Source organism: Pseudophryne corroboree, chromosome 2 (assembly GCF_028390025.1).
Source record: "Pseudophryne corroboree isolate aPseCor3 chromosome 2, aPseCor3.hap2, whole genome shotgun sequence".
NCBI lineage: Eukaryota > Metazoa > Chordata > Amphibia > Anura > Myobatrachidae > Pseudophryne > Pseudophryne corroboree.
Genome location: NC_086445.1, coordinates 35,912,463 through 35,937,576, shown reverse-complemented (window position 1 = coordinate 35,937,576; position 25,114 = coordinate 35,912,463). Strand labels below are relative to the sequence as shown.

At 45.3% G+C, this 25,114-nt stretch overlaps 1 protein-coding gene across 5 annotated transcripts in view; it reads left to right on the top strand.

Moving 5' to 3' along the window:
- Window positions 1-24,079, top strand: part of LOC134995703 (oocyte zinc finger protein XlCOF7.1-like) — a 68,122-nt gene extending 44,043 nt beyond the window's left edge. For 2 of the 5 annotated variants that reach the window (XM_063951124.1, XM_063951125.1), the window contains exons 12-13: window positions 18,003-18,702; window positions 23,326-23,431. In XM_063951124.1, coding sequence (XP_063807194.1) covers window positions 18,003-18,702; window positions 23,326-23,353 — 728 coding nt within the window. In that variant the 3' untranslated portion in view covers window positions 23,354-23,431. Of the gene's footprint in view, window positions 1-10,279; window positions 10,989-18,002; window positions 20,754-23,325 lie in introns of those variants that run through there. The other 3 variants (XM_063951127.1, XM_063951126.1, XM_063951128.1) reach the window with 3 other exon arrangements.
- The last annotated feature ends 1,035 nt before the right edge of the window (window positions 24,080-25,114 follow it).

The following is a 25,114-nucleotide window of genomic DNA, read 5'->3' as shown; positions in this document are numbered from 1 at the left end:
GGGTCCCTGGGATCCACTTTTTTTTGGGCTCTGCGCGATCACTGCACTCTACATGTTTGCCAGGCCCATGTCACTGTTTTTCTTTTTGTTATATTTGTGTCATCAATCAATAGTATTAAATACTTTACCTCTATTTACCTGTGGCCTCTGGTTCTTGATTAATGAAAACATCGTATGGGGGTCATATAGTTTATTTAAACTGCCAATCCTGTCTTCCACTATGTTTCTTAGATGCGCTATACTGTTTTAAACTGCCGTGTGTTTGTTTGTGCCTCCGCTCTGTCACTTAGTTTAGGCAGTCAGCTTGCTGCAGCCTTTGGCCAATATTGATGAAAGCAATATTGTGAGCTTTGATGTTCTCAGGATTGACTGGAAATCCTATAGAGATGGTAAAATTGTCGGTGGGAATAAATAAGGGTTCAAATAATTTAAAATATAAACAATCACTTCCCTTATTTAGGCGTAGCTCTATATGATGATACAATTCTTTTAACTTTTTGTGGAAATAAATGTATTTCAACTTTTTTCACTATTTTGGAAACATTTTTATCTTTCATATGTGCTGAATTCACAATCATTTGTCTGACCCTGCACGGCGTGATAAGAGCTACACCTAAATAAGAGAAGTGATTCTTTATATTTTAATATTTCTATTTTAATTTATTATTTCCATTATTTTATTTATTCCCACCAGCATATTTCCTATCTTTATAGGATGAACGCCCAAGATCTTGTCTCTATCGAAAGCATGATTGCTTACTGGTTATAGGGTGTAACATTGACTTGATTAGGGCTTCTGTGTATCCTGTATGTGCCAGGGGTAATTGTCCATCTTTTATTATATACTGTATTATGTAGAATATGTGCGTCCAATTTTCCAGGGCAATCTGTGTAGCCTGGAGTCCTAGATCTGTAGATATGAAGCCTCTCCCATTTCCCCCAGGCCTACAAGCAGCACACAGGCCGCCTTAATCCAGCGCTGCGTCACACCGGCGCCGTCACTGCGAGTAACAGACCAAACGCTATTACATATCACAGCGCTGGCGCTGATCATCCATAGGATAGTAATACAAATGTGCAGTTCCGCACCAACTGTTCGTATGTATACACAGAATTAGAAATAATCAAAGAACCAATATAATTACTGCTGATTAATAGATTCACAGCAGTTGTGTATTGGTGGTGATCCCAAATATTTTTTGTAGGTTAAGCTACAATATTTTTAGAAGAAAAAGACAAAAAATACCTTTTTTGGGAGCACTCTTAAAAATCAATTGTAACAAAATAACTCAAACAAAATAAGGGAAGATGTACTGGTGAGTCCTTTAAAACTTAATGTTTATTCTGTTTACTATACTAAAATAATGACCATTGGTCTAATTTAAAAAAAATCTTGATTCGCCCGGTAATTAATAAGGGTCAAGATACTAAGGGGTATATGCAATCGCGGTCGAATTGCCGCAAATGTCAAAAAATGGGACATTTTCGACAAAAAAACTGACTTTTCAAATTCGACTTTTGGAAATTCGACATTTGACAAATTCGACATTTCTGCAATGGTACAAATGCGGCTTTTCGACAAAAGTATATTCAATTGAAGAATGTCAATTCGACAACAGTGCTTTTCGACAGTAAATTCGTCATTTTCAATCCGCCTTACTTTGCTGGCGGAATGTAATAAAAAAATTTAAAAACATGTTTTTTTGTGTGTTTTTTTATTTTTTTATTGCTAATAGCATATCTATTTATATTAGAAGGGATTAGGTACTTGGTTTGTCTATTAGGATTTTCAAGTATTATTTATATAATTTTTAAAATAATATTATTATTTTTAACTGACTAAAATATTGAGAGCATGGTTTTCAGTGGAAAGGGGTGGGAATGGGTTAAAATCCAGAAAAAAAAATGCGTGGGGTCCCCCTCCTAAGCATAACCAGCCTCGGGCTCTTTGAGCCGGTCCTGGTGGTAAAAATACGGGGGGGAAATTGACATGGGATCCCCCGTATTTTTAGAACCAGCACCGGGCTCTGCGTCCGGTCCTGGTGCAAAAAATACGGGGGACAAAAGACGTAGGGGTCCCCCGTATTTTTTACACCAGCATCGGGCACCACTAGCTGGAGAGATAATGCCACAGCTGGGGGACACTTTTATACCCTGGAGGAGTGGGGACCCCTTAAATCAAGGGGTCCCCCCCCCTTCAGCCACCCAAGGGCCAGGGGTGAAGCCCGAGGCTGTCGTCCCCCCCCCCCCCCCCCAATCCATCGGCTGCAGATGGGAGGCTGATAGCCTTGTGTAAAAAACAAAAGAATATTGTTTTTTTTGCAGAAGAACTACAAGTCCCAGCAAGACTCCCCCGCAAGCTGGTACTTGGAGAACCACAAGTACCAGCATGCGGGGGTAAAATGGGCCCGCTGGTACCTGTAGTTCTACTGCAAAAAAAATACCCAAATAAAAACAGGACACAGACACTGTGAAAGTAAAACTTTATTACATACATGCCGACACACATACTTACCTATGTTGACACGCCGACTCTGGCCACGTCTCCGTTTGTCGACAGAATCCGGGGTACCTGAAATTAAAATTATACTCCCCTAAATCCAGTGTGTCCTGTTCTTTTTTTGTAATCCACGTACTTGGCAAAAAAACAAACCGCATACCCGATCCAGGGAAAGCCACGTCGTGGCACTCTCCTGATTCCCTATGCGCGTCTGAGCTGTCAGACAGCGCATCGCACAGCACAGAAGTGGCCAGAGTCGGCGTGTCAACATAGGTAAGTATGTGTCGGCATGTATGTAATAAAGTTTTACTTTCACGGTGTCTGTGTCCTGTTTTTATTTGGGTATTTTTTTGCAGTAGAACTACAGGTACCAGCGGGCCCGTTTTACCCCCGCATGCTGGTACTTGTGGTTCTCCAAGTACCAGCTTGCGGGGGAGGCTTGCTGGGACTTGTAGTTCTGCTGCAAAAAAACAATATTCTTTGATTTTTACACATGGCTATCAGCCCCCCATCCGCAGCCCTTGGATGGTGGGACAGCCTCGGGCTTCACCCCTGGCCCTTGGGTGGCTGGAGGGGGGGGGACCCCTTGATTTAAGGGGTCCCCACTCCTCCAGGGTACCCCGGCCAGGGGTGACTAGTTGAGGATTTAATGCCACGGCCGCAGGGACTGATATAAAAGTGTTCCCCGGCTGTGGCATTATCTCTAGTGGAGCCCGGTGCTGGTGTAAAAAATACGGGGGACCCCTACGTCTTTTGTCCCCCGTATTTTTTGCACCAGGACCGGACGCAGAGCCCGGTGCTGGTTCTAAAGTGGATGCTGGGAACTCCGTAAGGACCATGGGGAATAGCGGCTCCGCAGGAGACTGGGCACAAAAAGAAAGCTTTAGGACTACCTGGTGTGCACTGGCTCCTCCCCCTATGACCCTCCTCCAAGCCTCAGTTAGATTTTTGTGCCCGACCGAGCAGGGTGCAATCTAGGGGGCTCTCCTGAGCTTCTTAGATAAAAGTTAGTTTTAGGTTTTTTATTTTCAGTGAGACCTGCTGGCAACAGGCTCACTGCATCGAGGGACTAAGGCAGGCCTGGCCAACCTGTGGCTCTCCAGCTGTTGTAAAACTACAAGTCCCATCATGCCTTGCCACAGTTTTGCTATTAGGGAATGCTAAAACTGTGGCAGGGCATGCTGGGATGTGTAGTTTCACTACATCTGGAGAGCCACAGGTTGGCCAGGCCTGGACTAAGGGGAGAAGAAGCGAACCTGCCTGCTTGCAGCCAGCTTGGGCTTCTTAGGCTACTGGACACCATTAGCTCCAGAGGGATCGAACACAGGCCCAGCCTCGGAGTCCGGTCCCAGAGCCGCGCCGCCGGCCCCCTTACAGAGCCAGAAGCAAGAAGAGGTCCGGAAAATCGGCGGCAGAAGACATCAGTCTTCATCAAGGTAGCGCACAGCACTGCAGCTGTGCGCCATTGCTCCTCATGCACACCTCACACTGCGGTCACTGATGGGTGCAGGGCGCTGGGGGGCGGCGCCCTGAGCAGCAATATTAACACCTTGGCTGGCAAAAATACATCACATATAACCCCCAGGGCTATATGGATGTACATTAACCCCTGCCAGAATCCATAAAAATGCGGGAGAAAAGTCCGCGAAAAAGGGGCGGAGCTATCTCCTCAGCACACTGGCGCCATTTTCCCTCACAGCTCCGTTGGAGGGAAGCTCCCTGGCTCTCCCCTGCAGTTAATACACTACAGAAAGGGTTAAAAAGAGAGGGGGGGCACAATTTAGGCGCAGTATACATATATATATGCAGCTATAAGGGAAAACACTTTTTATAGGTGCTATCCCTGTGATATATAGCGCCCTGGTGTGTGCTGGCATACTCTCCCTCTGTCTCCCCAAAGGGCTTTGTGGGGTCCTGTCCTCTATCAGAGCATTCCCTGTGTGTGTGCTGTGTGTCGGTACGGCTGTGTCGACAGGTATGTGGAGGATAATGAGGTGGAGGCGGAGCGAATGCCTGTAAATATGTTGTCGCCCCCTGCGGGGTCGACACCGGTGTGGTTGAACTTATGGAAAGATTACGTGAAAGTGTCAACTCCTTACATAAAAGGTCGACGACACAGAACAGCCGGCTACGCAGCTTGTGCCTGTTCCAGCGTCTCAAATGTCATGGGGGGCTCTAAAATCGCCCGCTACCTCAGATAACAGACACAGATGTCGACACGGATACTGACTCCAGTGTCGACGTCGATGAGACTGGTGTACCCTCCAAATAGGTCCACCCGTTACAGGATTGAGGCAATGAAAAATGTATTACACATTTATGATTATACCCCAGGTACCACATAAAAGGGTATTGTGTTTGGTGAGAGAAAACTATTAGTAGTTTTTCCTGCAACTGAGAAATTAAATGAGGTGTGTGAGGAAGAGTGGTCTTCCCCCGGTAAGAAATTGATAATTTCTAAAACGGTTATTGGCAGCGTACCCTTTCCCGCCAGAGGATAAGTCACGCGGGGAAACACCCCATAGGGTAGATACAGCGCTTACACGCTTATCAGAAAAGGTGGCACTACCGTCTCTGGATACGGCCGCCCTGAAGGGACCTGCTGATAGAAAGCAGGAGGTTACCCTATAAAATATAGTCGCACACTAGGGCATTATATTGCGACCAACCGTTGCTTCGGCATGGATGTGCAGTGCTCCCGCTGCGTGGTCAGATTCCCTATCGGAAAATAACTATGGATAGGGACAATATTTTGCTGAAAATAGAGCATATAAAAGACGTGGTCTTATACATACGTGATGCACAGAGGGATATTTGCCGGCTGGCATCAAAAATAAGCGCTAGGTCCATTGCCGCCAGACGGGGGTTATGGACTTGGCAATGGTCAGGTGATGCCGACTCGAATCGGCACATGGAAGTTGCCCTATAAGGGGGTAAACCTGTTTGGGGATGTTTTTTTCAGACCTCGTTTCCACAGCTACTGTTGGGAAATCGATTTTTTTGCCACAGGCTACCCCACAACAAAAGAAAGCACCGTATCATCAAGTACAGTCCTTTCGGCCCCAGAAAAGCAAGAGGGCTAGAGGCTCATCCTTTCTGCCGAGAGGCAAAGGTAGAGGAAAAAGCTGCAACACACAGCTAGTTCCCAAGAGCAGAAATCCTCCCTGCGTCCGGTAGGTCCACAGCATGGTGCGGGGGCTGCTCAGGTGGACCCGGGTACGGTGGGGGCCCGTCTCAGAAATTTCAGCGGACAGTGGGCTCTCTCACATGGATCCCTGGGTCCTTCAAGTAGTATCTCAGGGGTACAGGCTGGAGTTCGAGACGTTCTTCCCCCCGCCGTTTCCTAAAATCTGCCTTACCGGCACCTCCCTCTGCCAGGGAGACGGTGTTGGTGGATATTCAACACTATAATCACAACAAGTGATTGTCAAGGTGCCCCTCCGGAAGGGGTTACTATTCCACAGTGGTTGTGGTACCGAAACGTTTCGGTGAGACCCATCTTGAAATTAAAATACTTGACCTTTTATATTAGAAGATTCAAGTTCAAGATGGAATCGCTCAGGACGGATATTACGAGCCTGGACGAGGGGGATTACAGGGTCTCCCTGGACATCAAGGATGCGTACCTGCATGTCCCCATTTACCCTCCTCACCAGGAGTACCTCAGATATGTGGTACAGGACTGTCACTATCAGTTCCAGACGCGGCCGGTGGAGTTGTCCACGGCACCGAAGGTCTTTACCTAGGTAACGGCAGAAGTGATGATACTCCTTCGCAAGAAGGAAGTTTTTATTATCCCGTACTGGGACGATCTCCTGATAAAGGCGAGGTCCAAAGAACAGTTGGTAGTGGGGGTAGCACTCTCTCGGGAAGTGCTACAACAGCACGACTGGATTCTCAATATTCCAAAGTCACAGCTGGTCCCGACAACACGTCTTCTGTTCCTGGGAATGTTTCTGAACGCAGGCCAGAAAAGAGTGTTTCTTCCAGTGGAAAAAGCCGAGGAGTTGTCATCTCTAGTCAGAGACATCCTATAACCAGGACAGGTGTCGGTACATCAATGCACACGAGTCCTGGGAAAAATGGTAGCTTCGTACGAAGCATAATTCCATTCGGAAGACTCCACGCAAGGACTTTCCAGTGGGACCTGTGGGACTAATGGTCCGGGTCCCATCTACAGATAAAACAGCGGATAACCCTGTCAGCAAGAAACAGGGTGTCGCTGCTGTGGTGGCTGCAGAGGGCTCATCTACTAGAGGGCCGCAGATTCGGAATACAGGACTGGGTCCTGGTGACCACGGATGCCAGCCTTCGGGGCTGGGGTGCAGTCACACAGGGAAGAAATTTCCAAGGAGATTTCGCTTCACATTAATATTCTGCAGCGAAGGGCCATTTACAATGCCCTAAGCCAAGCAAGGCCCCTGCTTCAGAACCAGCCGGTACTGATCCAATCAGACGACATCACGGCGGTCGCCCATGTAAACAGACAGGGCGGCACAAGAAGCAGGATGGCGATGGCAGAAGCCACAAGGATTCTCCAATGGGCGACCTACACTCAGGAGAATGGGGACTTCATTCAGAAGTTTTCCAAATGCGGGTAAACCGTTGGGAATGACCACGGGTGGACATGATGGCGTCCCGTCTCAACAAGAAGTTGAAGAGATATTGCGCCATGTCAAGGGACCCTCAGGCGATCGCTGGGGACGCTCTAGTGACACCGTGGGTGTACCAGTCGGTTTAATGTGTCTCCTCCTCTACCTCTCATACCCAAGGTATTGAGAATAATAAGAAGGCGAGGAGTGAAAACCATACTCGGGGTTCCAGATTGGCCATGAAGAGCTTGGTACCCGGAACTTCAAGAGATGCTGGCAGAGGACCCTTGGCCTCTGCCGCTTAGACAAGACCTGCTGCAGCAGGGACCCTGTCTGTTCCAAGACTTACCGCGGCTGCGTTTGACGGCATGGCGGTAGAACACCGGATCCTAAAGGAAAAGGGTATTCCGAAGGAAGTCATCCCTACCCTGATCATAGCCAGGAAGGATGTCACCGCAAGACATTATCGCCGCGTTTGGCGAAAATGTATTGCTTGGTGGGAGGCCATGAAGGCCCCGACGGAGGAATTTCAACTATGTCGATTCCTGCACTTCCTGCAAGCAGGGGTGACGTTTGGGCCTCAAATTGGGGTCCATCAAGGTCCAGATTTCGGCTCTGTCGATTTTCTTCCAGAAAGAACTGGCTTCACTGCCTGAAGTTCAGACTTTGGTTAAAGGAGTACTACATATTCAGCCTCCTTTTGTGCCTCCTGTGGCACTTTTTGGATCTCAACGTGCTGTTGGATTTCCTAAAGTCGCATTGGTTGAGCCACTTAAAACCATGGAGCTAAAGTATCTCGCGTGGAAAGTGGTCATGCTGTTGGCCTTGGCCTTGGCCAGGCGTGTGTCAGAATTGGCGGCTTTGTCATGTAAAAGCCTTATCTGATTTTCTATATGGATAGGGCAGAGTTGAGGACTCGTCCTCAGTTTCTCCCAAAGGTGGTCTCAGGTTTTCACTTGAACCAACCTATTGTGGTGCCTGCGGCTACTAGGGACTTGGAGGATTCCAAGTTGCTGGACGTAGTCAGGGCCCTGAAAATTTTATTTTTCCAGGACGGCTGGAGTCAGGAAAACTGACTCGCTGTTTATCCTGATGGCACCCAACAAGCTGGGTGCTCCTGCTTCTAAGCAGTCTATTGCGCGCTGGATTTGTAGCACGATTCAGCTGCGCATTCTGCGGTAGGATGACCGCAGCCTAAATCAATAAAAGCCCATTCCACAAGGAAGGTGGGCTCATCTTGGGCGGCTGCCCGAGGGGTCTCGGCTTTACAACTTTGCCGAGCAGCTACTTGGTCAGGGGCAAACACGTTTGCAAAATTCTATGAATTTGATACCCTGGCTGAGGAGGATCTGGAGTTCTCTCATTCGGTGCTGCAGAGTCATCCGCACTCTCCCGCCCGTTTGGGAGCTTTGGTATAATCCCCATGGTCCTTACGGAGTTCCCAGCATCCACTAGGACGTCAGAGAAAATAAGAATTTACTTACCGATAATTCTATTTCTCGTAGTCCGTAGTGGATGCTGGGCGCCCATCCCAAGTGCGGATTGTCTGCAATACTTGTACATAGTTATTGCTAACTAATCGGGTTCTTGTTGTGAGCCATCTATTCAGAGGCTCCTCTGTTATCATGCTGTTAACTGGGTTTCATATCACAAGTTGTACGGTGTGATTGGTGTGGCTGGTATGAGTCTTACCCGGGATTCAAAATCCTTCCTTATTGTGTACGCTCGTCCGGGCACAGTATCCTAACTGAGGCTTGGAGGAGGGTCATAGGGGGAGGAGCCAGTGCACACCAGGTAGTCCTAAAGCTTTCTTTTTGTGCCCAGTCTCCTGCGGAGCCGCTATTCCCCATGGTCCTTACGGAGTTCCCAGCATCCACTATGGACTACGAGAAATAGAATTATCGGTAAGTAAATTCTTATTTTTACCACCAGGACCGGCTCAAAGAGCCCGAGGCTGGTTATGCTTAGCAGGGGCGACCCCACGCATTTTTTTTTTCTGGATTTAAACCCATTCCCACCCCTTCCCACTGAAAACCATGCTCTCAATATTTTAGTCAGTTAAAAAAAAATATTATTTTAAAAATTATATTGAAAATCCTAATAGACAAACCAAGTACCTAATCCCTTCTAATATAAATAGATATGCTATTAGCAATAAAAAAAAAAACACAAAAAAAAATGTTTTTACATTTTTTTTATTACATTCCGCCAGCAAAGTGAGGCGGATTGAAAATGACGAATTTACTGTCGAAAAGCACTGTTGTCAAATTGACATTCTTCAATTGAATATACTTTTGTCGAAAAGCCGCATTTGTACCATTGCAGAAATGTCGAATTTGTCAAATGTCGAATTTCCAAAAGTCGAATTTGAAAAGTCCGTTTTTTTGTCGAAAAGTACTGTATTGCATTGTCGAATTATTATTTTTTTGTCGAAAATGTCCCGTTTTTTGACATTTGCGGGAATTCGACCGCAATTGCATATACCCCTTAGTATCTTGACCCTTATTAATTACCGGGCGAATCAAGATTTTTTTTAAATTAGACCAATGGTCATTATTTTAGTATAGTAAACAGAATAAACGTTAAGTTTTAAAGGACTCACCAGTACATCTTCCCTTATTTTGTTTGAGTTATTTTGTTACAATTCATTTTTAAGAGTGCTCCCAAAAAAGGTATTTTTTTGTCTTTTTCTTCTAAATATATTGTATCCATAGGATAGGCATGAGGAGATTCTCCCACCCCTGCCTGGTGTAGAGTGGCCTGAAACGCGGTAGTGTAAGATAGAGGCGGGTGTATGATGGGAGATATCCCCAGGACAGATTGGGATCCCATATAACAATGTAACATGGACATCCCCCTCTGTTTTTTCCGTCCCCTTCTTGGTGTTTCCACCACTTATTGGCGTAACGATGGCTCTAACCCTGGGGTGAGGTGCATAATGAGAGATGGCTGCTTCCATTGTGCCATCGTAAATAGACATTTCCTTTTACGTTTGTAATGTGTAGTAACTAAATAAACTCCAATGTAATGTGGGAAGGACAGGTGTAGTGTTTAGGGAACAAATCCATATGAGGCTGGATAAACTGAATAAAGCCTATGTATCATTATGTATAATATATCACACATGATGACGTGACCCATCCGCTGATGTATAGAGGGTTTATCTTAGTACTTTTGTCCCCAACAGGTCCGCACGCCTCCTCACACTATCCTGAGAAGATGCATCAGTGCTCGGAGTGTCAGCAATGTTTCCCTAATCATTCAGCCCTCGTCACCCATCAGCAGACGCATAGCGCCAGTAATCTGTATAGGTGCTCTGTTTGTGGAGAGCGTTTCAGCTCCAGTCTGGCTCTTACTGCCCACCAGCAATGTCACACCGAGAACAGATTATTTCATTGTTACTGTGGGAAATCCTTTCATAAGCGGTCACATCTCATGTCACATAAGAGGACACACACTGGTGAGAAGCCGTTTAAGTGCTCTGAGTGCGTAAAATGTTTTGTGCAGAAATCCGACCTTGTCAAGCATCAGCGCACTCACACCGGGGAGAGGCCGTTCCTCTGTTCTCACTGCGGCCGCTGCTTTTCCCAGAGCTCAGTTCTTATTCGTCACCGGAGAATTCACACTAATGAGAAATCTTCTGTGCTGTAACTGATTGTGCTTCCATCAGATTATCCTGCAGTTTTTTTCACGAATCCATGGCCCAACTGGATAAACTGGGGCATTGCGCAAAAGTAGCTGGTTGATGTCAATTGCGCCATCTATGACCGTGAGACCATAGTAATAGTTTTTTAGATTCCACTGATAAACTTTCACTAGTACAGGACTGTTTTCAACCTTCCAGATTTTGATTCTATGTTTAAGTTATCCCTAATAAACTTCCTGTTTTCTAGAAATTCTAAGCTGAAGGTCACTTATTTTCTGTTGTGCTGAATGGTGTATTTGGGACAGTGTTACTATACTTAAAAATCACGTACAGACGCGTCTAGACCCCTGAAACTTTTGACATGATTAATAGTTGTGTAAGTTGTTGCATAAACATCTGATAAGTTACATTAAGGGGAAGTTTCCATTAAGCAGCGGTTACGTTATGTGATTTCTGCTGGTAGCTCCAGCGGGATCCGGTCTGAAGATCGACAGTATCTAGGTCGACAATGTTTAGGTCGACCACTATAGGTCGACAGTCACTAGGTCGACATGGATGGAAGGTCGACAGGGTTTCTAGGTCGACATGTGCTAGGTCGACAGGTCTAAATGTCGACATGAGTTTTTCACATTTTTTTTCTTTTCTTGAATTTTTTCATACTTAACGATCCACGTGGACTACGATTGGAACGGTAAAGTGTGCCGAGCGAAGCGGTAGCGGAGCGAAGGCACCATGCCCGAAGCATGGCGAGCGAAGCGGCACACTAATTTGGGATCCCGGTCACTCTACGAAGAAAACGACAAAAAAAAAAAAAACTCATGTCGACCTTTAGACCTGTCGACCTAGCACATGTCGACCTAAAAACCCTGTCGACCTTCCATCCATGTCGACCTAGTGACTGTCGACCTATGGTGGTCGACCTAAACATTGTCGACCTAGATACTGTCGATTTGATGAACCACACCCAGCTCCAGCTACTGTGAGTAACCGCACATAGGTGGTCATTCTGAGTTGATCGCAGCAGCAAGTTTGTTAGCAATTGGGCAAAACCATGTGCACTGCAGGGGGGACAGATATAACGTGCAGATATAGTTAGATTTGGGTGGGGTGTATTCAAACTGAAATCTAAATTGCAGTGTAAAAATAAAACCGCCAGTATTTACCCTGCACAGAAACGAAATAACCCACCCAAATCTAACTCTCTCTGCAAATGTTATATCTGCCCCCCCCCCCCCCCCCCGCAGTGCACATGGTTTGGCCCAATTGCTAACAAACTTGCTGCTGCTGCAATCAACTCAGAATTACCCCCATAGCCACCAGACGGGGGGACCCGTTCCTACGGCTATTACGCTTAATTGAATCTGCCCCTAAACTTGTTAAGATTTTGATTTTCTAGTGTTAAGATACATAACAGAATACATATATACGTTTATATGAAAAAAGTGACCTGGTAAATTAGTGATTTATGTTTACACTACTGCCGTTATCAAATAATTCTAAGCCTGGAACCTATAGGACTCACTACTACGCAAGAAACCTCTCCATCAGACCTGTATTTGATCCCAGTTATATGCCCAAACTCCTTAAACTATTTGTAAACCAAAGCTGTAGCCCTTATTTTCTAAGGAATGATTTCACAAGAAACGGTTAGGAAGAGGAGAGAGGATGAAGTGGAATGAAGATGTGGGTGAAGCTTACCTAGAGAAAGGGAGGCTGAGGGGGAGGAAACGGAGGTAGAAAAGCAAAAGCTGTTGTAAGAGCCTCACAGGTTACAATTGAAGCGTTTGCAATCCGCCGAGGTAACAGAAAATAAGTTGGAAAGTTGAATAGTTATCATTCATGACGTGACGTTAGCCACCAGGAGGGAATACTACACCCACCAGGAGTACAAAACCAGTTCTAGATCCTTCTACTGGTAAAAGCACATTGGTTCAGAAGACGCGCATGATAATGACCGTAAAGGAAGCTTTCTGACCATCCATAGAGGAGCAGCCCGAGGTTTACAATAAAGCGATCAAATTGTGATTTCAAAACTATTATTTGCTAGATATAAAGTAAAACAAGAAGGGAAGCGCCTCCTGGTTAGTCTTGATTCATTTCCGCTACTCAGTGGGACTGTGTTGCACAATATGATAATTTATGCTATACGGGGGCACCACATTGCGGCTATGAATCAGGGCAGTTACTCGGCTGGTCTCCCACCACTATGGAAGATCACTGTTGTGGACTAATACAGCTTCCTGCCATCACCGGTAGGTGAGTATCGCAGTGTATCTATTGTTTTTCTTCTTGTAGAAGACCGTATCACACTGTTTCCCTGTCTCTCCCGGTCTCTACCCTGATATAACCTGTGTAAGGACTGGGGACTCTCCGCTTTCTCATGACTGCATGAACGGAAAGATTCCTAAGGTATCGGGACATTAGTCACAGCAGATTGAACAACCGCCGCCTAATACTTTTATACTAATAAAGAGATAACTGCTCTGCATGCAGTACTAATTAGACCTCCTTTTGGGGGGCGTGGTCTAGCCAGGAAACCAGCAAGACACACATATCCTGAGCTCCTGCAGTATTCTGTATAATATAAGGTGGTATACCCCACTCGCGACCTATACTACATCAGACGGTGTTTATCCTACACCACCTACTATGCCGCGGACTAAATTTCTCACAGTACCCGACAGACGAGCTCCAAACCCTAGATTGCGAACACTTGTGAGCTTTTGAGGCTGTGGACTGACTGGGAGCCACATCTGGGGGTGAGCTGTATACATTCTCCTGCTCTACCTGGCCATAATTTCCCCGCACTAACGTCTGCACAGCCCGGGGGAAAGCAGAAAACTCCAGGTGACGTATTCCCTTATTACTTTCCGACGGCCATCTTGGACACAGCCTGCAGAGGCTTTTCAGTGGAGATACTTTAAAACAGTCTGTACTTTATTCCTAATATCTCTAAGCGGCATCCCGGTCTCGCTCATAGTACGGAGACTGGTCTGCTTTACATACTGGGCTGATCTCCTGCTGCGGATCTTATTTTGGAACCATGGATATCTCCTTACAGAGAATACTCCAGGCTATTCATGCCACTACTCAACGGCTCCTGAACAAGTTTGCTGCCATATATGTGGTTACCCCCTCTCCTTCTTGTCTATCTGAGCAATGTATCGGAGGAAATGCTGAGGATCAGTCTCTAAATTATAATACTACAATTCCCATTGCGTCTGAGGCTGATTATACTGTGGACTTGAGTCTTCTGGTCGTTCTGGTCAAATCAGCGATTTCTTGGTTCGTCAAACCTGGATGTTGTTCTGATGCTGATGGTCCCTCATTGGTTCCTACTATGTCTCTGTTGAAGATCTTACGACCCCGGGACTTACCATCTATATTTGCCGGATTCTTTAATGTTTATTCACGATCTATGTCTCTGTTGAAGATCTTACGACCCCGGGACTTACCATCTATATTTGCCGGATGCTTTAATGTTTATTCACGATCACCCTGGGATGGACCTGGTTTTATATTTTTGCTCCGTCGGGGAGCTGAACTTTTGGCCAGACTAATGACTATTGATACACCACCTTAGTATTGGAGATGCCTCATCCACCTCTGGATACCCCCTTTTTTTTCTGGTTGCAGTGGTATATATTTACATGTATTCTATTTTTTTTTCTTTTTTCCCTTAATATACAGTGGTACCATTTTCCTAGATTGAAAGGGTCTACATACTGTACACCCGATTTCTTTAAATTCTTGTTAATGCCTACTGTATGATATTTATTCTTTGTCTGAAGCAATAAGCAGAGTTCTGTTTACTCTTGCTTTGGGTTCTTCAGTACACATTGATTCAACATATTATTTTACTATCTGGCAGGCTGTTTGTATGTCAGACTGCTGTCGAATACTACTGTATGTGGGGAGGAACTTTATGTCCTTTATTCTGAGAGAGTTGAACCTATCCTAGTTGGAGCTATTAGTATTTTGCCCCTGTCAGTTATTTCTTTTAATTTCCTTCATTGAGGGGGGAGGTGTTTAGATAGAGAGTGTATTTAGTGGGGGTAGGGGTTACTTGTTTCGGGATCCAAGTATACCTAGGTTGGGGGTAGGTTATACAGGGTGGGGGGTTATGGGGAGGGTTGCTTTGGGTACAGTTTAAGTAGTTTAATTGGGGGGTGGGGGGTTTGGGGGATCCAGGTATACCTAGGTTGGGGTTAGGCTATACACGGTGGGGGGGGTTCTGAGGTGGTTTGTTTTGGGAGGTTTAGTTGTCGTTATATATTGCAGGGTTTTGTGCTTTGTCTCTATGTATGGCTGATGTTTTAGGATTTTAATAATTTTCCAATTTAATCTGTATAATTATGCGAGTGTTTTATTTATGGTCTGCAGTGCCAATACTTCTGTATTTTTCTATGCCTCGTGTCTTTTTTACTTTATCCTTGATGTGTGAGCTCACATGGCGCCTGTGGGTTCTTACTGCTTATTGTTAAACTGTGGGGTGTATTGTATATCCTGATCTATTAGATGTGTACTGTACCTATATTCTGTGTCTATTGTCTGACCGTACTTTTGCTTGCATACTGCATACTTTATTATACCTGCCATTACTGTTTGTTATCATTTATTATTTTTGTTTTTGTTTTATTGGGATGTTCATTTAAAACTTTCAATAAACAGTACGCAATTTAAAAAAAAAAAAAAAATTAGACCTCCTTTGTGTGTGTTATTGCAGAGTCCAACCACTCATTATAAATTGTGGTTTCATACGTGCAGCTTTATACTACAACTATTTTCACTTTTAACCCATTTTCTTTGAACATTTAATTATGCTTTGGGCCAAATTATAACAGGGATTATAGTATTATTGTTTGTTTTTATTAATTGTGAATACTGAATAGATGTTGCTGTTCATTCCAATTGTGCTCACTCCTTTTCCTCTACATTGTATACTTCCAGTAGTGGGAATCCGTATTGCACTGTGTATGAGAGAGCAGCACGACTGAACAGAGTATCTTTACAAGCACCTGGGTTTCTTATTATTATTTGAACTTTTTCCATAGGGGAAGAAAGAGTGCAGGGTAGCACTGATCAGCTGATAATTATGATAGTATCCTATTAGTAAATGGCTGCAAGAGGGTTTGTTCAAAGCAAACAAAATAATGGTAATAATGTTGTTGTTTTTTGCCCTACTAGCAAAGTCCGCCATGGTCCCAGAGCAAGGCCTGTTGAATTTTCTTAAAATTAACAATTTTAGGAAAAACTCAGACTTGCTATGGAGGTGCATGAAAAAAGATGTGTATCCCATTTCCTGTCCCCTAATTGAATACCAGAACCCCACAGCTGCAGGAAAATCCCTGCACCAGCAATTGAAACTGCCTCCTGGTGTTTTTTTATGTCCTTTTACCCCCCTGCATGTTCTAGATAGCTGCATAAGCCTGCTGCCTAGCACAAGTTGGGGAGGAATGCTGATTCCAATGGTGGTGCCATATGATTCATATGCTTTGGGTGCTGTGGCTTTATTTTAGTGCTTTTGCATTATGTGTAGGGAGATACTACAGTACTAAGCAAAGATTTGATAAGAGGTGGATGCAGAAGTGTGGGATTATATTTGTGCGGTGTCAGTGAGTTTACAGATTGGTGGCTGAGTGGGTATTGTGAGAGTCTGTAGGGTGTGCTAACTGCCCTGCAGCTACGTGCTATTATCAGGGATGTGTTGTAAGGTGTTTCATGTCCTGGATGACCACCAGATCTTAAAAAGTTTTAGATTAATTTTTTTATGGGGGCGGGAGGGGGTCCAACACTTTCTGGCACAGGGCACTAAATTGTCTAGTTATGACCAGCAACCTCTTTCTGTCTCCCCAGCCAGCGCACTTTTCTGTCTCCCCCAGCCGGCCCCCCTTTCTGTCTCCCCCCCTTTCTGTCTCCCCCAGCCGGCCCCCCTTTCTGTCTCCCCCAGCCGGCCCCCCTTTCTGTCTCCCCCAGCCAGCCCCCCTTTCTGTCTCCCCCAGCCAGCCCCCCTTTCTGTCTCCCCAGCCAGCCCCCCTTTCTGTCTCCCCAGCCAGCCCCCCTTTCTGTCTCCCCAGCCAGCCCCCCTTTCTGTCTCCCCAGCCAGCCCCCTTTTCTGTCTCCCCAGCCAGCCCCCTTTCTTTCTCCCCCAGCCAGCCCCCTTTTCTGTCTCCCCAGCCAGCCCCCCTTTCTTTCTCCCCCAGCCAGCAGTCCTTTGTCTCCCCAGCCAGCAGATTAGGCCTTACTAATATCTAGGTAAGTTCCATTTAAGGCTCCATCTTTCTTATTACATCAGCCATTCAAATATGAGGTAATCACACCCTGATATGTAGATGTGCCAGAGTGTTGTGGCCCTGTCATTCCCGCGGCCGGCATCTGCCCGTCCTGGTGCCTGCTGTACAGGTTTCCTATCACCCACTCACTTTGGGGCACAGAGGACGTCTGTCCCATTACACACACACTCACCTCTCTATACCATGGTATAAATGATAGTAATTAGGGACAGGTTATTTCTCAGCATGGCTGTGCGGGACCTGTGATATCACCAGCAATGGAATAGTAATAATTTGCACTCAGCCTACTGCTTGCCTTCTGCATATATAGTGCCTCCTGCTGCTGTCTGACTCGGCGTCATGTTGGATTAGTCTCTGCTGTTGTCAGGGGTCTATCCCTGAGTTGGGGATCTCTGGATAGCAGCCTCTCACACCCCCCATGTCTGTAAGCACACAGCTGACCATAATCCAGCGCTGCGTCCTACCGCTGCCTCCACTCTGTCTCACAGCCCACACACTATTATATCTGCCAGTGCTGGGACTGCTAGTCCGGTAGATGTCCCCCAGTCATCCAGTAGTTACAGGAATAGGTGGGGTTAATTTCAAAAATATTCCCTGGACAGGTTGGGGTGCCATATAAAGATGTCAAGTAAATGTCTAACATCTGTTCTGTCCCATAATTACTCATACTCTGTCCCATTCTGTTTTGCTTGGTGCTTTGCCCTTAACATTCTAGTATAAAAGAAAGATGGCTGCTTCCATTGTGCTGTCCATTTATGTTTTAAATACATAGTAAACTAAACAGTTCTAGACAAACTCCAAGGTTATATGGAAATATACAATTATATATGATACCGATGACAATCGGTAATATCTGATATCTATATCATACATATACTGTATATTAAACTATGCAGCGTTAATTGCACTTGATGACGTGACCCATCCGCTGATGTACAGAGGGTTTATCTTAGTACTTTTGTCCCCAACAGGTCCGCACGCCTCCTCACACTATCCTGAGATGACGTATCAGTGCTCCGATTGTCAACAATGTTTCCCTAATCATTCAGCCCTCCTCACCCATCAGCAAACGCATAGCACCAGTAATCTGTATAGGTGCTCTGTTTGCGGAGTGCGTTTCAGCTCCATATTGGCTCTTACCGCCCACCAGCGATGTCACACTGAGGACAGATTGTTTGTTTGTTACAGTGGGAAATCCTTTCATCAGAGGTCACGTCTTCTGTCACATAAGAGGACTCACACCGGGGAGAGGCCATTTCCATGCCTGGAGTGCGGGAGATGTTTTACCAACCGATCTGCTCTTACTAAGCACCAGCTGCTGCACTCTGGTGAGAAGCTGTTTGAGTGCTCCGAATGCAGCAAATGTTTTGTCCACAAAGGTGACCTTGTCCAGCATCAGCGCACTCACTCCGGGGAGAGGCCGTTTTCATGCCTGGAGTGCGGCAGCTGTTTTAAACTCAGGTCTGCTCTAACTATGCACCAGAGGATTCACTCTGGCGAGAAGCCGTTTTCATGCATGGAATGCGGCAAGTGCTTTGTCCAGAAATCCGACCTGGTCAGGCATCAGCGCACTCACACCGGGGAGAGACCGTTTGTGTGTTCTCAGTGCGGCCGCTGCTTTTCTACCAGCTCACATCTTGGTCGACATCAGAAAGTTCACACCGGTCTGAGGTGAATAAATTGTTTGTCGTCTACATGACCAGGCTTGTTTACAAATTGGAAATGATAAAGTGGACATCTTTTCTTGCCAAATGCATTTTAAGGTGTCCATATAATGGCTCGATCTAATAATGCTCATAGTGGATACGGTGAAATCATTACTTGAATTATTTTTTGCTTTGTGTTATATTGAGAGTAAAGGGACATCGAGGCTGTCTTTGATTTTCGTGTATATGAACGTAGTGATTCCTTTGGTTCATTATCTACATAGAAAAGAACAACTGGAAGGTACCAAGGACTTAATTCAGACCTGATCGCAGCAGCAAAATTGTTAGCTTATGGGCAAAACCATGTGCACTGCAAGTGGGGCAGATGTAACATGTGCAGAGAGAGTGGGCGGGGTGTGTTCTAAATGAAATCTAAACTGCAGTTTAAAATTAAAGCAGCCAGTATTTACCCTGCACAGAAACAATATAACCCACCCAAATCTTACTCTCTCTGCACATGTTATATCTGCCACACCTGCAGTGCACATGTGGGGTCATTCCGACCCGATCGCTCGCTGCAGTTTTTCGCAGCGCATTGATCGGGTCGGAACTGCGCATGCGCCAGCGCATGCCAGCCGCTGTTGCCTAGCGATTGCCTCTGAGGCGGTCGCAGGGCGGGAGGGGGCTGGATGGCGGCATTAAGCTGCCGTACAGGGGGCGCTGTCCGGCCAACATAGGCATGGTCGGACCATTGGGGGGGCGGGCCGCGGTAGCGAAGCACGCAGTCGCTGCGTCCTGGGGCAGCGATGAGGTTCTTCCGGCCAGCCGCAGGAGCTGCACCGGCCGGGAGCAACTCCTGAAAGGCAAAAGCATCGCTGCTGTGCGATGCTTTTGCATTTCTGCAGGGTGGGGGGCGGCACTGACATGCGGGGCGACTAGCCCTGTGCTGGGCGTCCCCCCGCATGTCTGAGTGCCTGATCGTAGCTGTGCTAAATTTAGCACAGCTACGATCAACCTGGTTTTGCCCATTAGCGAACAAATTTGCTGCTGTGATCAGGTCTGAATTAGAACCCAAGTGCGCAGACATCAGAAGTGCAGGATGAGCCTGATTTGAAAAGTCAAGTGCTCTTCCTAAGATTAAATGGCTGTGCTCCCTCCAATGCAGGGAATGACACTCTGCCTTCTCCATCCCATCATTTTCTACATGTAATCCCATCCTGTAATACATTAATCTGTGCCCCCTACCACAGAGGACGTCTGTCCCATTACACACACTCACCTCTCTATACCATGGTATAAATGATAGTACATAGGGACAGGCTATTTCTCAGCATGGCTGTGTGGGACCAGTAATATCACCAGCAATGGTCGTCTGTTTAATACCCTTGAACATCAGTCGATGGTTCTGTACTTAGCAGCCGGCTGGAGACCAGAAATAATGAGACAACACACAGGAGATATGTAGAAGCTCAGCAAGTAATTTCTGATCTGACTCGTTGCTTTAGGAGCATTTATTTATACACAAATGAACAAAGGAATAAAGGTATGGCAGCGTGTTAGCCAATCAAAGTACACCGTGTGCAAAGATAAACAATGATTTAATGAAACCAATTATAGCATTCCTGTATATATATATTCTCATCATTGTTTGCTCATTAATTTAATGAGAAGGCCTTTTCTTTATCACCATCTGGACTTTAATCTTGAAAGCCTTCTTTCCATTGTCACCTGGACATTCCAAAACATACTCCTTTAATGTTCTCATCATGCAATTAAAGTTTTATCTCAGCGTGGGAGTTAACTAAATGTCATTGTGACTGCAGCTGGAGAAATCATATTGTTCTTAACAAAATAGTTTCTCACAGAAATATCTATGTAATTCATTTAAGGAAATTACATATACTAGCTGGCTATGTTCATTGATTATAGCAATGAACATTCTAATCAATACCAAATTATGAAACATAGAATCACATAACTGCTTATTGGGTTGAAATGATTGTATAACATTATGCGTGCTTGTAGTTATTAAATACAAAGCTTACAACCGTTATAAAGATGATTTTATATTTAAAACTGTTCAAATTCCTTTTAAATACTTTAAGGTCATTTTTCTGGGCGTCTTGCCAATATCTGGGAATCTTGCCAAAAAACTCCTATAATCTGCAGGTGTGAATTCTTTTAGGCTTATTAGCCTAACGAACTACTAGGGAGTTGCTGCCCTTTTAGATTATCATTTTTAACAAGCTACTGATTCTTTATCAATAAGTTTCGTTTATGCAAGTACAAAAATTCACTTAATAAACTCTTTAAGGGGTAGGTAGGATTAATAACCCATATATGCATCTGAGCTGATCCTTAACCATTACCGATATGTTGGAGTACATATTTCTTATACAGGTTGCTAGGGCTAAGGGTCTCATGCATATATCATATAAATGTCAACATTACTTATAAACCTATAGAAAATAGCTTGAAATACATCTAGAATGGCTGCCATTATACAACATGGCTAATAGCTGCTTTAGCATAATGCTGTTTCTGTCACTACTGACTCCCTTTTCTGTATACAACACCTCTGACCAGGTGTTACGTAGGATTTGGTTGCCCTATTTCCAGGGGAATCTATGACCCTGAGTCAGGGAGCTCTGGACAGGATACATTTCCTCCATGCCTATGAGCATCACACAGCCCACCACTGCATCACACTGCCGCCCTCCCTGATTCACACCGCAAATGCTATGACAGTGCTGGGGCTGGTAATCCCTAATATAGGGCAGAAGGAGGAACAGTTTCCACTCACCACTGCCTGGTGCAAGCCAAACCCCATACATGTGATAGTGTTGTACTCTTTTCACACCAAAGTCCCGGGTCTGACCCAGGATTTGGAACACAGCGGCAGATGTATTAAGCTGGGAGAAGTGATAAAAAGGAAGGTGATAACACACCAGCAAATCAGCTCCTGTCATTTTTCAAACCCGGCATGTGACATGGCAGTTAGGAGCTGATTGACTATTGCGTTATCACATTCATCTTTATCTTTTCTTAATACATCTGCCCCCCCAGTTCCAAACTGGATCAGGCCCTGGAAAGACCCTTTTCACATCGCTTCCCTGACCCAGAAAACACATTCACGCTGGAACTCTTCTGCCAGTGCTTGGAGATGACATTTCCAAGCGCCAGGAAATCTGTATCTCCTCACGTTGTAAACAGGACCTTATCTTTTTACACCACTCCTCAACCCAAGTCCATCCCGTGACCAACCCTGCATGGTTCCCGGGTGAGAGTCCCACATGAGTGGACTCGGGAGTGGGGGTTGCTTTGGACCCCTTTACACTGAGCCGAGACCCACCTAACTCGCCAATGAGTGGACTCGGGGAAGGGGGAGGGGGGTTTGCTTTGGACCCTTTTACACTGAGCCGAGATCCACCTTACCCCGGCAATAACCTCCGACAAAAGCTCGGTGTGTGAAAGGGCTGTGATATCGGAGGTGTTTGCTGGACAGGTTACATCTTTTAAGAATATATGGAAGTCAGTTTAACATCTATTCTGTCCCTGAATTAATTCTAGTAGTGTAAAAACGCAAAGAGAAAAAAGAAGCAGAAGCGCTATTCAAACGTTATTAATTAGAATTATAATACAATTTGCAACAAATAGACGTTTTTTGCATAATCCTTTCCAAGTTTATGGGCTTACATGGCGAAGTAACCTCATCAGGTAAGTGCCTAACATTCTAAGGGTTCAAGTCCGGGGCGTGGAACCTCCAAACCAGCCCATCCAAACCACCCCATGGCATCACACTAGTAGAGTAAGTGAAGTGTTAAAGAGTGTTAGATAAGATAGATAAGAGCAGCTACTGTGTGTATAGGGGTCAAAATAACGTTGTGAAAATGTAACATATGTAAAAACCTACAAGTGGAATGTTATATAGTGCTAAAGTATGTGTTGTATTATGAAGCAGCACAGCTATTCAGGGGGCCCCACCTCCCCAAAAAAAACTCCCCACAACTGATATACGATTAGCATGGCTCCATCTGTATATACATTTTTAGGTCTTACCTTAATTGTGCCTTGTTATATGTACAATCAGAAAATGATGGGATCCCTACTTAAAATCATCAAGGACGGGTTGGGAGGGGTGCTATTCTAGGCTGAAGGAGCCTTATGCCTAGCAGTGTACATATACATACACAATATAGGATATATAGGGAGGGCCCCTTGACTGCATAACCTAACTACACGTAATGAGAGGTGCTACCTTGCTGAGGCTTATAGTGCCACACAAAGAGAAAAAAGGTGCAGGTGCACTACTCAAACATTAAATAGTAGTTGCATGTAGCTAGGGAGTACAGTCTAGGGCCCTACCCTAGTAATGTAGAAAGAATGATGGCTGCATCCATCGAGCTGGGGTGAATACTGTAAAATAACGTCTTTACTACACTTTTATGTTTTTAATAAATCCTAAACTAGACTCCAGTGTTAGGTGGGGATGACGGGGTGAATATAAACAATCTTTCCATATGATATGTTATAAAACCTGATTTCTGATTTGTACATATGTATAGATATATATAATTTCACGCACATGATGACGTGACCCATCCGCTGATGTATAGAGGGTTTATCTTAGTACTTTTGTCCCCAACAGGTCCGCACGCCTCCTCACACTATCCTGAGAAGACGCATCAGTGCTCGGAGTGTCAGCAATGTTTCCCTAATCATTCAGCCCTCGTCACCCATCAGCAAACGCATAGCGCCAGTAATCTGTTTAAAAGCTTGGTTTGTGGAGTGCGTTTCAATTCCAAATTGAGTTTTACCGACCACCAGCGATGTCACTCCGTGGACAAACAGTTTCACTGCTCTTACTGTGGGAAATCCTTTCGACAGAGGTCAGGTCTTCTGTCACATAAGAGGACTCACACCGGGGAGAGGCCATTTTCATGTCCGGTGTGCGAGAAATGCTTTGCCAGGAGGTTCACCCTTACTAACCATCAGCGGCTGCACTCCGGCGAGAAGCCATTTAAGTGCACGGAGTGCGGCAAATGTTTTGTTCAGAAAGCTGATCTTGTGAAGCATCAGCGCACTCACACCGGGGAGAGGCCATTTGTGTGTTCCCAGTGCGGCCGCTGCTTTTCTACCAGCTCACATCTTTGGCGACATAAGAAGGTTCATCCCGATCTAGGTGAATAAATTGTCCGTCACATGCATATCAAGAGTTGTATAAGAACTGCAGACAGACTTCTTTTTTTTTCTTAAAGAAATATTTTTATTGGAACAATGTCGTATAAACCAATACAGACTTTGAAAAGAAGATGATACAGAACATTTTGAAATAAAGCTCAGGGTATCACACAGGATACCAAATAAAGGCACATCTAATATACAAATTCCACATTATTTTTTTCTATAAACTGAGAATAAAGAGGGCGGTAACATATACCGACACAAAAACTTGTAGGAAAGATAGAGGGTAAGAAAGAAGAAGAGGGAGGGAGACCACCATGTAGAGTTTCATATTGAGATCCATAGAATGAGGATAAAAGAAACATTCATCGTATATAAATACGAAAAACAGCAAAACAACCATATATATGCATAAGTAGTACAACTCCACCAAAATAAATCATACTCGAGAGATAGAGGATTTAGAATAAAAAAACCATGGTTCCCAAATTTGCATATACTTATCTGATCTATCGTGTAAGGAAGCAGTAATTTTCTCCATCGTAGAAATATACCATATTTCTCTGACGTCCTAGTGGATGCTGGGAACTCCGAAAGGACCATGGGGAATAGCGGCTCCGCAGGAGACTGGGCACAATTAAAGAAAGCTTTAGGTCACCTGGTGTGCACTGGCTCCTCCCACTATGACCCTCCTCCAAGCCTCAGTTAGATTTTGTGCCCGGCCGAGGTTGGATGCACACTAGGGGCTCTCCTGAGCTTCTAGAAAGAAAGTATATAATTAGGTTTTTTATTTTACAGTGAGACCTGCTGGCAACAGGCTCACTGCAGCGAGGGACTAAGGGGAGAAGAAGCGAACCTACCTGCTTGCAGCTAGCTTGGGCTTCTTAGGCTACTGGACACCATTAGCTCCAGAGGGATCGACCGCATGGAACTGGCCTTGGTGTTCGGTCCCGGAGCCGCGCCGCCGTCCCCCTTACAGAGCCAGAAGCAAGAAGAGGTCCGGAAAATCGGCGGCAGAAGACATCAGTCTTCACCAAGGCAGCGCACAGCACTGCAGCTGTGCGCCATTGCTCCTCATGCACACTTCACACTCCGGTCACTGAGGGTGCAGGGCGCTGGGGGGGGGGGGCGCCCTGAGCAGCAATAAAAACACCTTGGCTGGCATATATATCACAATATATAGCCCCAGAGGCTATATATGTGATAAATACCCCTGCCAGAATCCATAAAAATGCGGGAGAAAAGTCAGCGAA